The sequence below is a fragment of the Bos grunniens genome, chromosome 7, assembly GCF_055505025.1.
Source record: "Bos grunniens cultivar Pamir isolate PY7600 chromosome 7, Bosgru_T2T1.0, whole genome shotgun sequence".
In the NCBI taxonomy this organism is placed as follows: Eukaryota; Metazoa; Chordata; class Mammalia; order Artiodactyla; family Bovidae; genus Bos; species Bos grunniens.
In genome coordinates this window covers 13,687,678-13,701,776 of record NC_141171.1, presented here as the reverse complement: position 1 = coordinate 13,701,776, position 14,099 = coordinate 13,687,678, and the positions used below count along the sequence as shown (strand labels likewise).

General features: G+C 43.2%; 1 protein-coding gene across 1 annotated transcript; it reads left to right on the top strand.

The window, feature by feature from the left end:
- The first annotated feature begins 1,111 nt into the window (after positions 1 to 1,111).
- LOC147368501 (olfactory receptor 7D2) lies at positions 1,112 to 2,125 on the top strand. Its single transcript, XM_086409194.1, has one exon. It carries the CDS (start codon positions 1,187 to 1,189, stop codon positions 2,123 to 2,125), a length of 939 nt encoding a protein of 312 aa, XP_086265320.1. The 5' UTR covers positions 1,112 to 1,186.
- The last annotated feature ends 11,974 nt before the right edge of the window (positions 2,126 to 14,099 follow it).

Sequence of the window (14,099 nt, the reverse complement as noted above, 5' to 3'; positions counted from 1 at the left end):
TTTCCTTCTTCCTTTTGTAAGTGTGTGTGTGTGCCTGTGTCTCTTGGTGAAAATTTTCAGAACCACTTAAGAGAAAATAGAACTGTACATATGGGATCTCTTTATCTCTAAGTCTTCAAAATTCACTAGAAACAAGGGCATTGCCTCACACAGCCATAGTCCAATTATCAAAATAATAAAATTAAAATTTATATACTATTATTAAATTTACAGAACTCATGTCTATGTTGACAGTTATCCTGATAATTCCATCTGCAGCAAAAGAACATCTATGATTACATTCAGCTGACATGTCTTTTTAATCTCCTTTAATCCAGAACAATTGCTAGAATTTATTTGAATTTGTTGGCATTTACATTTTTGAAAGGGGCAGGTCAGGCATGGTGTAAAATGTCCTTCGACTTGAGTTTGTCTGATGTTCCCTAGTCTTTATATTTTTATTTCTGGTTGTGCTGGGTCTTTGCTGCTATGTGCAGGCTTTTCTGTTATGGTGAGCTGGGGCTACTCTCTAGTTGCAGTGCATGGGCTTCTCCTTGCAGTGGCTTCTCTTGTTGCAGAGCATGGGCTCTAGGATACCCAGGTCTCAGTAGTTGCAGCTCCTGGGCTCTAGAGCACAGGCTCAGTAGTTGCGGTGCTGGAGCTTAGTTGCTCTGTGGCATGTGGGATCTTCCCAGACCAGGAATCAAACCCATGTCTCCTGTGTTGGCAGGTGGATTCTTTACCACTGAGCCACAGGGAAGCCCTGATGCTCCCTAGTCTTTAGACTGAAGTCCTGCACTTTTGGCAGGATCCCAAATGTGCAGGATTTCAATCCCACAGAAGCAACATTATTTCTATCGTGTTGATTTGTCCCCATTGTGAAATCCATAACCGTCTGACAGGGTTGTTATAAAACAGATCCGTCAGAGAAGTGGTCAGGAATGCCAGATTCCATTTTATAGGATTCTATTTTCATTTTGTTGTCATAAAATGGATACTTAATACAAGAAATTAGGATAAGCTATAAGATAAAAACAGGTTTTCACTTTTGAGTGAACAAAGCTCCAATGCTTAGACAAAATGGCAAACTTCATAAACATTAAAACTTGAGTGAAAGTCATGATCAATATTTCTAATATGTGGAGGATGCCAGTTTGCTGCTAATTCCTGCTGCTCTTGTCTCTTCCTTCATAGATATATCAGCTACATGGAAGCAGGAAACAGAACAGGAGTTTCAGAGTTTATTCTCCTTGGGTTCTCTGAGGACCCAGAACTGCAGCCCCTCATATTTGGGCTGTTCCTGTCCATGTACTTGGTCACTGTGCTTGGCAACCTGCTCATCATCTTGGCCATCATTTTTGACTCCCACCTCCACACCCCCATGTACTTCTTCCTCTCAAACCTGTCCTTGGTTGACATCTGTTTCAGCACCAGCATAGTCCCCAAGATGCTACTGAGCATCCACACAGAGAACAAAGCCATCTCCTACATGGACTGCCTCACTCAGGTGTATTTTTCCATGCTTTTTCCTATCCTGGACACTCTGCTCCTGACTTCCATGGCCTATGACCGATTTGTGGCCATCTGTCACCCTCTGCATTACACGGTCATCATGAACCCACACCTCTGTGGTTGGCTGGTTTTTATTACCTGGCTCATTGGTGTCCTGACATCCCTCCTTCACATTTGTCTGATGAAGCACCTGACCTTCTGTAGAGATCCTGAAATTCCACATTTCTTCTGTGAACTGACACATATTCTTGAATTGGCCTGCTCTGATACCTTCCTGAACTGGACTTTGATATATTTTATGACTGGTGTTCTGGGTGTTTTCCCCCTCATTGGGATTCTTTTCTCCTACTCACAAATTGCTGCATCCATAAGGAAGATGTCCTCATCTGGGGGAAAGCAAAAAGCATTTTCCACCTGTGGGTCTCACCTCTCAGTCGTTTCTTTATTTTATGGGACAGGTGTGGGGGTCCATTTCACTTCTGCAGTGACTCACTCCCCCCAGAAAGTCTCAGTGGCCTCCGTGATGTACAGCGTGGTGACCCCCATGTTGAACCCCTTCATCTACAGCCTGAGGAACAAGGATGTGAAGGGAGCCTTCAGAAGGCTCCTCAACAGAACAACCTCTTGTTTGTGATAATTCCAATGGCTTCAGGACTAAGAGGTTCTGTGGGTTGTTGTTGTTCAGTCATCAAGTCCTATCTGACTCTTTGCGACCTCATGAACTGCAGCACACCAGGCTTCCCTGTCCTCCACTATCTCCCAGAGTTTGCTCAAACTCATGTCCATTGAGTCGGTGATGACATTCTTACTCTTGGAACTTCCCTGGTGGACCAGTGGTTAAGAATCCACCTTGCAATGCAGGGGACATGGGTTTAATTTCTGGCCCAGGAACTAAGATCCCACAAGCCATGGGGCAACTCAGCCCATGCATCATTACTACTTTCAAGCCCAGATGCCCTAGAGCCTGTGCTCCAAAACAAAAGAAGCCTGAGCACTGCAACTAGAGAGTAGCCTCCGCTTGCTGCAACTAGAGAAAAGCTCACGTGCAGCAAAAAAGACCAAGCCCAGCCAACAAAAAAGGAAAGAATTACTCTTGCATATCTCAAATCATCTTGTTTTTTTCACCCAATCTTGTAAGATCTGTGATTTTTTTTTCCTCTCTTAGTTTTTTTTGTTTGTTTGCTTGCTTGTTTGTTTTTTTGGCTGTGTCTCATGGCTTGCAGGATCTTAGTTCCCTGACCAGGGATTGAACCTGAGCCATGGCAGTGAAAGTGATGAGTCCCAACCACTGGACCACCAGGGAATTCCCTCTTCCAGGTTTTAATCCACATTCAAACAATCTCCCAGTAATTTCTGCCCCATCTGCTATCCAAAAAATTATGTCTTTGGTCTTCTTACTTCCACACTGGTGAGTTCAAAACTTCAATTTGAAATTTACTATAGCTTTGTTATCTCCAATGTTGGCATAGCATGTTTAAACTCCTGATTGTTCACTTTATTTCTATGTGTTTCACTGTGGATTTGTGTTGTGTATATGTTTGTACCACCATCAGTGTTTTTTAAATTGGATAAAGTATGATTGAATACATATGAAAATATAATTGATGTTTGAGTGCTTATTTTATGGTAAGCCTATGCTAACTGCTCTTTGTTATCTCATATAATCTTTCCAATAGGAATGAATCTATTCCCATTTTAAAGGTGAGACAGTTGAGATTCTAACAGCCAACAAAACACACACACACACACGTAAAACGGGATATACACAAACACCAAACAGTTGCACCAACTAGATGACATGCAAGACACAGACACTACAATACAACCGTTACAATACTATGAAAGTGAAATGGAATCTCAACAAAAAAATAGTTGTGTGTGTGGGTGTGTGTGTGTGTCTTGTTGTTGTTCAGTTACCCAGTCATGTCTGACTTCTTGTGACCCCATGGATTGCAGCATGCCAGGCTTCCCTGTCCTTCACTGTCTCCCAGAATTTGCTCATTGACTCCATTGAGTCAATGATACCATCCAACTATCTCATTCTCTGTCAACCCTTTCTCTTCCTGCCTTCAATCTTTCCCAGAATCAGGGTCTTTTCCAATGAATTGGCTCTTTGCATCTGGTGGCCAAAGTATTGAAGCTTCAGTCCTTCCAATGAATATCCATGGTATGTACATTACACATTTTCTTTGTCCATTCATATGTTTATGGACAGTTGGGTTCTTTCCATCTTTTGGCTACTCTGAATAATGCTGCTATGAACATGGGTTTACCACCTACAGAAGTTTTAAACCTTTTTTAAAACAGATCTACATTTATAACTTTAGTCAGCTATAAAATGACCAGGATTCTTGCACACAAAATAAACAAAAACTTCTTCCCATCCATAATAAACTCAATTTTTGTCAACTGAACAACTCTTCCCATGCTCTCTGCCTGTGATCACAGCAATTCCTCTTTAGTTGATGCATCAGGTGCCATCCACTGCTCCCCACTGTAGTCTCCCCGGAACCCCCAAAGGGAAAGCAGAGTGAGCAGGCAATCTCTTCCTGGAGTGTCCAGGAAGTGAAATGTCTAGTTGACAGAGGGAGAATACCATTCAGTTGCCCTGTGTTTGGAGTCAGATGGCCTGATTTAAACTTGGCTTCACACCTTTCTACTTCATGACTTGTACAAATTACATAAAAATTCATAGCTCCTTCTCTTTTCTATAAAATAATAATAAAGCAGAAAAATAGGATCATAATATCACTTATACATGGAATCTTTTAAAAATGAAGTTATTTTCAGAGCAGAGATAAAGTCACAGAACAAACTTATGGATATCAAGGGGAGAAAGGATAAGATGAATTGGGAGACTGGTATTGCTACATATACACTACTGATACTCTGTTTAAAATAGAGAACCTACTGCAAAACACAGGGAACTCTACTCAGTGCTCTGTGGACCCAAATGAGAAAAAAATCTAAAAGAGTGGATATATGTATATGTATAGTTGAATCACTTTGCTGCACAGCAGAAATCAACACAACATTGTAAATAACTATACTCCAAGAAAAAGTTTAACAATAACAATAACAGAGCATGCACCTAGATTTTGAGGGTGATTATGCAGATGAAATGAAACAAGCTATATAAGCTCTGACTTGGGACATAGGATGCCCTCCACAAAGGTTCATAACACAGTTGCTGTCCTCCTTGTCTTCATTCTAATTATCACATTCACCATCTTTTTGGAACACTTAGAGGACACTTGAGAGGCACCCACTTGCTGCTCATAGCTGAGACACCTATGGGAGCTCAAATAGGTGTGGGAGAAAAGCAGAACTCTGAGGGAGACTCCTTGGACCCCTGTCAAAACAAAGAACACAACTGCAGTTCTCAGAGCAGAAATCTTGCATATTGTTACCATAGCATCTGTCTGTCCCAGCTGTCCTGTTTGTCTTGATGAGGAGGAAATACTGCTCCCAGCAGTTCTTCCCATTCACCCCATGGACCTCCAGACTCACACAACGCCAATGGACCTCTTTAAAGATGCATTGTGGACTTCCCTCATGGTCCAATGGTTAAGAATCCATCTGCCAATGCAGGGGACACGAGTTCAATACTTGATCTGGGAAGATTCCACATGCCAAGGAGCAACTAAGGCCATGCACCACACTACTGAGCTCACGTGCTGCAGCTACTGAAGCCTGTGTGTCATAGAGCCTGTGATCTACAATAAGAGGAGCCCCTGAAATGAGAAGCCCGCACACTGTGACTAGACAGTAGCCTCTGCTCACTGCAACTAGAGAAATCCGCACACAGCAACAAAGACCCAGTACAGCCAAAAACAAAATAGTAATTAAAAAGGTGCATTGTTTCCCACCATGAAAACCTGATATCAGAGCTAGAAGGAAGAGAAAGGTTACTATGGGGTGACAGGTTGGTCAGTTGGCACTTCCATCTTTTTCTGTAGGTGGTTGGCATTTTCCTGTGACCTAGGCATTTCATACTGTTCAAGGGGTTCTCTAGGCAAGAACACTGGAGTGGGTTGCCATCTCCTCCTCTGTTACTGAAGGTGAAGCTCCAATACTTTGGCCAGATGATGTGAGGAGTCGACTCATGGGAACAGACCCTGATGCAAAAAATTAAAGGCAAAAGGAGAAGAAGGCAGCAGAGCATGAGATGGTTGGACAGTGTCACTGACTCAATGGACATGAATTTGAGCAAATTCTGATAGTGGAGGACAGTGGAGCCTGGCGTGCTACGGTCCCTGGAGTCACAAAAGAATTGGGCCTGACTGAGCAATTAAACAACAACAAGGCATTTCATAATCTTGGAAAATTTTTTGTGCTCCCTTTGGGATGATCAGGTGAGAATTAAACTAACTGAAAATATATGACAGATAGACTGATCAGAATAAAAACCTCCTAAAGAGTAATGGTAATTGTTGCCATCGCTCCCCTAGATGGTCTCCATGTCTCTTCATTGGTCTCCCTAATTCGAGTCTGGCCCACCTACAGCCCAATCTCTACACAGCAGCCAGAGAAAATTTAGAAATCAAAAAAGAACATCACATCACATCATTTTTGCTACAAAGCATTGCAGTGTCTTCCTATCTCTCTAAGATTAAAACCCTAACTTCTGAAATGGGTCTATAAAGCTCTGAATGACCACAGCCCTAACATTTGGCCACACGCATCTCACATATTTTCCATGTTGGCTTCTGAAACACTGGCCTGTGACAAAAATATCAAGCCAGTTGCTGTCTCAGGGCTTTTGCACATGTGCTTTCCTCTCCCGAGAGTGCCAAGTATGCTTTTTCCTCCTTGCCTTTTGCCTGGCTCCAGGTCTTTTATGAATATTTCCATCTTAGCTCCAAATGTCACCTCCTCTGAGAAGCCTCAGGCTCACTCTAGCCCATAGCCCTACTTCATTAATATTTTAAATCATATACATCATTATCTATTTACGTAATTACATCATTATCTATATATATTATTTTCTATTTACCTGTTTATTTATCATTTGTCTCCTTGGATAACCTCAATGGATTGTACAAGCACAAGGAAATCCCATGAGGCTTACTCTGACTTGTTTATCACATTATCAAAAATGGAAGGTGCTCCAGGGAACCCCTCTCAGTGCCATGTGGCAGCCTGCATAGGAGGGCAGTTTGGAGGAGGATGGATACGTGTTTATCTATGGCTGAATCCCTTCACTGTCCACTTGAAAGTATCACCACATTGTTAATCGGGTATACTCCAATATCAAATAAAAAGTTTTTTAAAAAGGAAGGGGCTTTAAAAGGGTTTATAAGTTGAATGAACAGGGGACATCTGCTAGGCCGACTACAAAGCAGACCACAGGGCTCTGTGAAGGTCCTGACATCCCATCACTCAGTGACCCCTGACTTCTGACTTCACTCTCCAGACACACAGTATCAAGTTGCCTCATGCCTGTTTGGGCCTGGGAATGGTCAAGGTCATTGTCCTGTTACTGCAGTGACCCTTGAAAGCTTGTCCTCCTGTCCACTGCTTTTTTTTTTTTACTTTTTGGCTGCACCCAAATAGTTGTGAAAAGAAGAGAAGCGAAAAGCAAAGGAGAAAAGGAAAGATATTCCCATTTGAATGCAGAGTTCCAAAGAATAACAAGGAGAGATAAGAAAGCCTTCCTCGAGGAAAACAACAGAATGGGAAAAACTAGAGATCTCTTCAAGAAAATTAGAGATACCAAGGGAATATTTCACGCAAAGATGGGCTCGATAAAGGACAGAAATGGTATGGACCTAACAGAAGCAGAAGATATTAAGAAGAGGTGGCAAGAATACACAGAACTGTATAAAAAAGATCTTTATGACCCAGATAATCACGAAGGTGTGATCACTGACCTAGAGCCAGACATCCTGGAATGTGAAGTCAAGTGGGCCTTAGAAAGCATCACTATGAACAAAGCTAGTGGAGGTGATGGAATTCCAGTTGAGCGATTCCAAATCCTGAAAGATGATGCTGTGAAAGTGCTGCACTCACTATGCCAGCAAATTTGGAAAACTCAGCAGTGGCCACAGGACTGGAAAAGGTCAGTTTTCATTCCAATCCCAAAGAAAGGCAGTGCCAAAGAATGCTCAAACTACTGCACAATTGCACTCATCTCACATGCTAGTAAGGTAATGCTCAAAATTCTCCAAGCCAGGCTTCAGCAATATGTGAACCATGAACTTCCAGATATTGAAGCTGGATTTAGAAAAGGCAGAGGAACCGGAGATCAAATTGCCAACATCTGCTGGATCATCGAAAAAGCAAGAGAGTTCCAGAAAAGCATCTCTTTCTGCTTTATTGACTATGCCAAAGCCTTTGACTGTGTGGATCACAATAAACTGTGGAAAATTCTGAAAGAGATGGGAATACGAGACCATCTGACCTGCCTCTTGAGAAACCTATATGTAGGTCAGGAAGCAACAGTTAGAAGTGGACATGGAACAACAGACTGGTTCCAAATAGGAAAAGGAGTACATCAAGGCTGTATATTGTCACCCTGCTTATTTAACTTCTATGCAGAGTACATCATGAGAAACGCTGGGTGGGATAAACATCAATAACCTCAGATATGCAGATTACACCACCCTTATGGCAGAAACTGAAGAACTAAAAAGCCTCTTGATGAAAGTGAAAGAGGAGAGTGAAAAAGTTGGCTTAAAGCTCAACTTTCAGAAAAGTAAGATCATGGCATCTGGTCCCATCACTTCATGGGAAATAGATGGGGAAACTGTTGAAACAATGTCAGACTTTATTTTTCTGGGCTCCAAAATCACTGCAGATGGTGATTGCAGCAATGAAATTAAAAGACGCTTACTCCTTGGAAGGGAAATTATGACCAATCTAGACAGCATATTAGAAAGCAGAGATGTGACTTTGCCAACAAATGTCTGAAAGGTCTGTGGTTGAATCACGCGAAGACACCGGGATTCTCGGCCCCCGGAGGAGAAGAATTCAATCCGGGGCCAGAGACGAGGCTTGATTGCTCAGAGCTTTTGTGTAATAGAGTTTTATTTAAGTATAAAGGAGATAGAGAAAGCTTCTGACATAGGCATAAGAAGGGGGTAGAAAGAGTACCCGCTTGCTAGTGTTAACAATGAAGTTATATAATCCAAAGAATATCTGGAGGTTGTAAAGACCTCATCAGACCTACTCCCATAATTTACATTTTAAGATAACACTGTCTTCAGGCAAGATACATCCTTGTAAAGACCAGGTCTACTCCCATAATTAACATTTTAAGATAACGGAAGGTTGAATCCAAAGACTGTCCTTAGGCAGGATACATTATTGTTATATAATCCTAAGGAATGTGGAGAAAGAAAAAAAGTTTGTCCTTTCTTCCTCCTTGAGAATTCCAGACCCCTCTCTCCTTGGGGACCCCTAGACTCCGTATCAACCTGCCTAGGAAATGACTCTCTCAGGTCCATCTAGTCAAGGCTATGGTTTTTCCAGTGGTCATGTATGGATGTGAAAGTTGGACTGTGAAGAAAGCTGAGCACTGAAGAATTGATGCTTTTGAACTGTGGTGTTAGAGAAGACTCTTGAGAGTCCCCTGGACTGCAAGGAGATCCAACTAGCCCATTCTAAAGGAGATCAGTCCTGGGTGTTCTTTGGAAGGACTGATGCTAAAGCTGAAACTCCAGTACTTTAGCCACCTCATAGGAAGAGTTGTATCATTGGAAAAGACTCTGATGCTGGGAGGGATTGGGGGCAGGAGGAGAAGGGGATGACAGAGGATGAAATGGCTGGATGGCATCACGGACTCAATGGACATGAGTTTGGGTGAACTCCGGGAGCTGGTGATCAACAGGGAAGCCTGGCATGCTGCAATTCATGGGGTCATAAAGAGTAGGACATGACTGAGCGACTGAACTGAAATGAACTGAACTAAATCTTAGTTGCAGCACATGGGATCTTTGATTTTTGTTGAAGCATGCGGAATCTGTAGCTGCAACATGCAAACTCTCAGTTGCAGCTCATGAGATCTTTTAGTTGGTCATGTGAACTCAGTTTGCAGCATGTGGGCTCTAGCTCCCTGACCAGAGATTGAATTCAGGCACCCCGCATTGGGAGCATGGAGTCTTAGCCATTGGACCACCAGGGAAATCCCTCTACTGGTTTCATATCTGTTCCAAAGCGTGGTCCTCAGGTGTCCCCAGGATCTTGAAGAAGGCTTCACCCAAGATGTTTCTTAATCTTTAGACTTGCAATTGAACTGGAGGTGGAGTAAGATGCTCCCTAAGGGAAGCTGGGTACCCTAGAGGCCACACCCGAAGAGAAAAACTGCTTCAGGAAGAAAAGGGGCTAATGAGGGCTGAGGTATGGGGTTGTAGGACTTGGGGATGAGGGGATAGCAGACCCCACATGTGGCTCCAGCTCTGCTCCCAGTGGGTGGATGTGGCAGAGCAGGTCACTGCCCGAACCCTCAAGGGGGGAACTCTCCAGAAACAGACCACAAAAGCAGCCAATCATTCAGTAGGAAGTGAGGAGATTCAGCCCCACATAATTCTCCTGTGCTCTTCTCCTCTGGCTCACCTATCCCACAGCAGGAGGAAAAGCCCTGTGCCACGCCAGGTATCAGTCTAGCCCTGAGTCCCAGACTCAGCTCTTTGTCTCTGATCTCTGTCCTTGTTTGTCCTCCACTGAGAGAAGCAAAGATCATAGAGCCCAGACCTTTAGAAATTGCACTGTGATGCCTTATGTTGCTCAAAGACAGCTGTGGTAAAGAGGTAAGAAGGAGCCAAATATTTTCCTTGCACATTTTCCTGGCACACAGGTAGGTATGTACGGGGAAGAGGTGTTAGTCGCTCAGCTGTATCTCTTTGCGACCCCATGGACTGTAGCCCACCAGCCTCATCTGTCTATGCGATTCTCCAGGCAAGAATACTGGAGTGGGTTGCCATTCCCTTCTCCAGGGGATCTTCCCCACCCAGGGATCAAACCCAGGTCTCCTGCATTGCAGGCAGATTTTTTTTTTTTTTCCCCGACTGAGACACCAGGGGAAGAAAAGCCCACCAAAATCAAGGAAAAGTCCCTGGTGCTGGACAGAGCTCTCCAAGCCCCACTACAATCTGTGTTCTCTTACCTCTATTTCTAGGTCAACTCTAAGTGTCCTTCAGTTTTGGCCCACCCCCTCATAACCCACTCTATGTGTGTATGTGTTAGTCCTTTGGTTGTGTTCAACTCTTTTCAACCCCATGAGTCAACCATAGACTGCCAGGCTCCTCTTTCCATGGAATTCCCCAGGCAAGAATACTGGAGTGGGCAGCCATTCCCTTCTCCAGGGGATCTTCCCAAACCAGGATTGTACCCGGGTCTCTTGCACAGCAGGTTGATTCTTTGCCATCTGAACCACCAGGGAAGCCTACTCTGTACCCACCTGAATAATTTTCCACCATTTTTTCCTTCAAAAGGACATTTTTACATCTACAGAGCTTCTCCTCTATGCCTAACACTGAGCTGGGTACTGCATATAAAGAGGTAACTATAATGTGTTGCTCTCCAGGTAGGATGTAAAAACCCAGAAATGAACACATGGATGCAGTGTGATAGCTTGCTTCAGGTGTGGTCCAGTTTCAACAAGGTACAGAGAAGGTCCAAAGAGAGTATGCCCGTTGCTGCCTGGCAATGCCAATGAAGATTTCAGGACAGAGTATGGAAGGGGGGATACGACTTTTCCAGGTGAGAGGGGACTCCCAGTGAGAGGGGTAAAGGTCCAAAGCTATGAAATTGTACAGGATGTTCCTAGAATTATAAAATGTTGAGTAATTGAGTATCTAATATCAAAGCATTATTTTCCAATAAATAAATGTGTGACTCTCATATATAGTGTTGCTCATGCTCACTTGCTCAGTCACGTCAAACTCTTTGTGACCCCATGGACTGCAGCCCACCAGGGTCCTCTGTCCCTGGAATTCTGGGGGCAAGAATACTGGAGTCGATAGCCAGGCTCTTCTCCAGAGGATCTTCCAGGTCCAGGGATCGAACCCAGATCTCCTGCATTGGCAGGCAGATTCTTTAATCACTACCAGGGAAGCCCAATATTATCTATATTACAAACTAAATTCTCACGTTGGCTAATAACTGTTTCATGACTGTCTAGTCTGTCCCACTGATATTTCTGTATTCATGTCATCTCACTATTTTAAAAGTTGCCTGTCCTCATTCATCTTCTTTCACAAACTTTCTTGGATTTCAACTAAGTTCCTTACATTTGACCAGTTAATACTCCTACTAATCACTTTCTTTGCATGGCTGGATCATCAGAGTCTTAATCAGAATAATGACCTCAGAGGAGTCAAGTTCAGTTCAGTCACTCAGTCGTGTCCGACTCTTTGCGACCCCATGAATCACAGCATGCCAGGCCTCCCTGTCCATCACCAACTCCCGGAGTTCACCCAGACTCACGTCCATCGAGTCAGTGATGCCATCCAGCCATCTCATCCTCTGTCGTCCCCTTCTCCTCTTGCCCCCAATCCCTCCCAGCATCAGAGTCTTTTCCAATGAGTCAACTCTTCGCATGAGGTGGCCAAAGTACTGGAGTTTCAGCTTTAGCATCATTCCTTCCAAAGAAATCCCAGGGCTGATCTCCTTTAGAATGGACTGGTTGGATCTCCTTGCAGTCCAAGGGACTCTCAAGAGTCTTCTCCAACACCACAGTTCAAAAGCATCAATTCTTCAGTGCTCAGCTTTCTTCACAGTCCAACTCTCACATCCATACATGACCACTGGAAAAACCATAGCCTTGACTAGACAGACCTTTGTTGGCAAAGTAATGTCTCTGCTTTTCAATATGCTATCTAGGTTGGTCATAACTTTTCTTCCAAGGCAGTAACATTTCTGTAACACTCAATGCTACAGAATAGCAGAGCCCATGTCTCTTACCTTTCATACTTGGCTCTAATCCAGTGCCTGGCATACAGTAGGCACTCAAATAACTGAAATCAGTGAAAGATGAGGAGACTTAGAGAATCATTTAAATGTCTGCAAACATCTAAAGTTATCATGGCAAAGAGAAATTATTTTCAGAGAGGGGAATTAAAACCATGTAATTTATAAAGACACATTTCAGCTCAAAGGAAGGAAAGTGAAAGTGAAAGTGAATTCACTCAGTCGTGTCCGACTCTTTGCAGCCCCGTGGACTGTAGCCTACCAGGCTCCTTCATCCATGGGATTTTCCAGGCAAGAATACTGGAGTGGGGTGCCATTTCCTTCTCCAGGGGATCTTCCCAACCCAGGGATCGAACCCGGGTCTCCCACATTATAAGCAGACGCTTTACCATCTGAGCCACCAGGGAAGTCTCCTTGGTTCAGGAAGGAACGTTTGCTTAAATGCATATAAAATTGAGGACAATTGTTCTCAGTTTAGAAATTCCCTCCTGTGGCAGAGGTGCAACATTCAAAGAGAAACCAAGGCTTTTTTTTTTTTTTTTTTTAAGGAACACAATAAAAGACAGAAGGCTCTCATCCTCTTTATTTTCAGTTGAAAAAAGTTCATGATAAATAGTCTCTTTGTTCTTAGTCAAAAGATTTTATGAAAGGGAATTGCCTCTACTCCACCCTGACAATTTCTGTTATTCATTCAACAAATATTTATAGAGCATCTATTATATCCCAGATGGCCCAGTGGGGAAAGAATCCACCTGCAATGCAGGAGACGCAGACAGAGTTTGACCCTTGGGCTGAAAAGATCCCCTGGAGGAGGGCATGGCAATCCACTCCAATATTCTTGCCTGGAGAATCCCATGGAAGAGGAGCCTGGTGGGCTTCAATCCATAAGGTCAAAAAGAGTCAGACATGACTGAAGCTACTAAGCACACACACACATTATATACCAAGTACTATACTAAGTGCTTAGGTTGTGAAATGGCAATGGAACAGAAAAGGCATAGTCCTCTCAACCTGAAAAAATGTAAAGAACTAGAACACAAACCTGCTGGGAACAATTATGGTGGGGCTCTGATTTTGCCTTTGGAATTAGGGTGCATTATGCTACATTGATCATTATGACAATAATAGAGGGATCAATTGGGATAGTAATAGAGAAGCTACTATATGATAATGGAGGAATTATCTATAAAGCTTTTTCATGGTATCCTTTTCCAAGTCAAACTTGAGACAGAGAATGGTCTGCTTAAAGATCCTGTTTCAAGCAAACGGCATGAGGATAAGAAAATATCATTTAATTTTGTAACTCCCAATGATCTCCTCTCCACCTTTCCCTGGGACTTGAAGAGACCACAACTGCAAGGCAGGAAAGAGATGGTCATGAGGCTGGTACTTTCACAGGAATTAGGGAGCAAAGGAACAGTCATGAGTCAGGGAAGATGAAAGAAAGCCCTGCATGGTGTACAACATTCATGTTTTTAAATATATATTTATTTATTGGCTGTATTTGGTCTTAGTTGTGGCACACTGGATCTTTTGTTGCAACACCTGGGCTCTTGTGGCACATGGGCTCTATAGTCCATGCTCCATGCCATATGGGACCTTAGTTCCCCGACCTGGGATCAAACCTGCATCCCCCATATTGGAAGGCAGACTCTTAACCACTGGACCACCAGTTAATTCATATAACATTCTTTTTT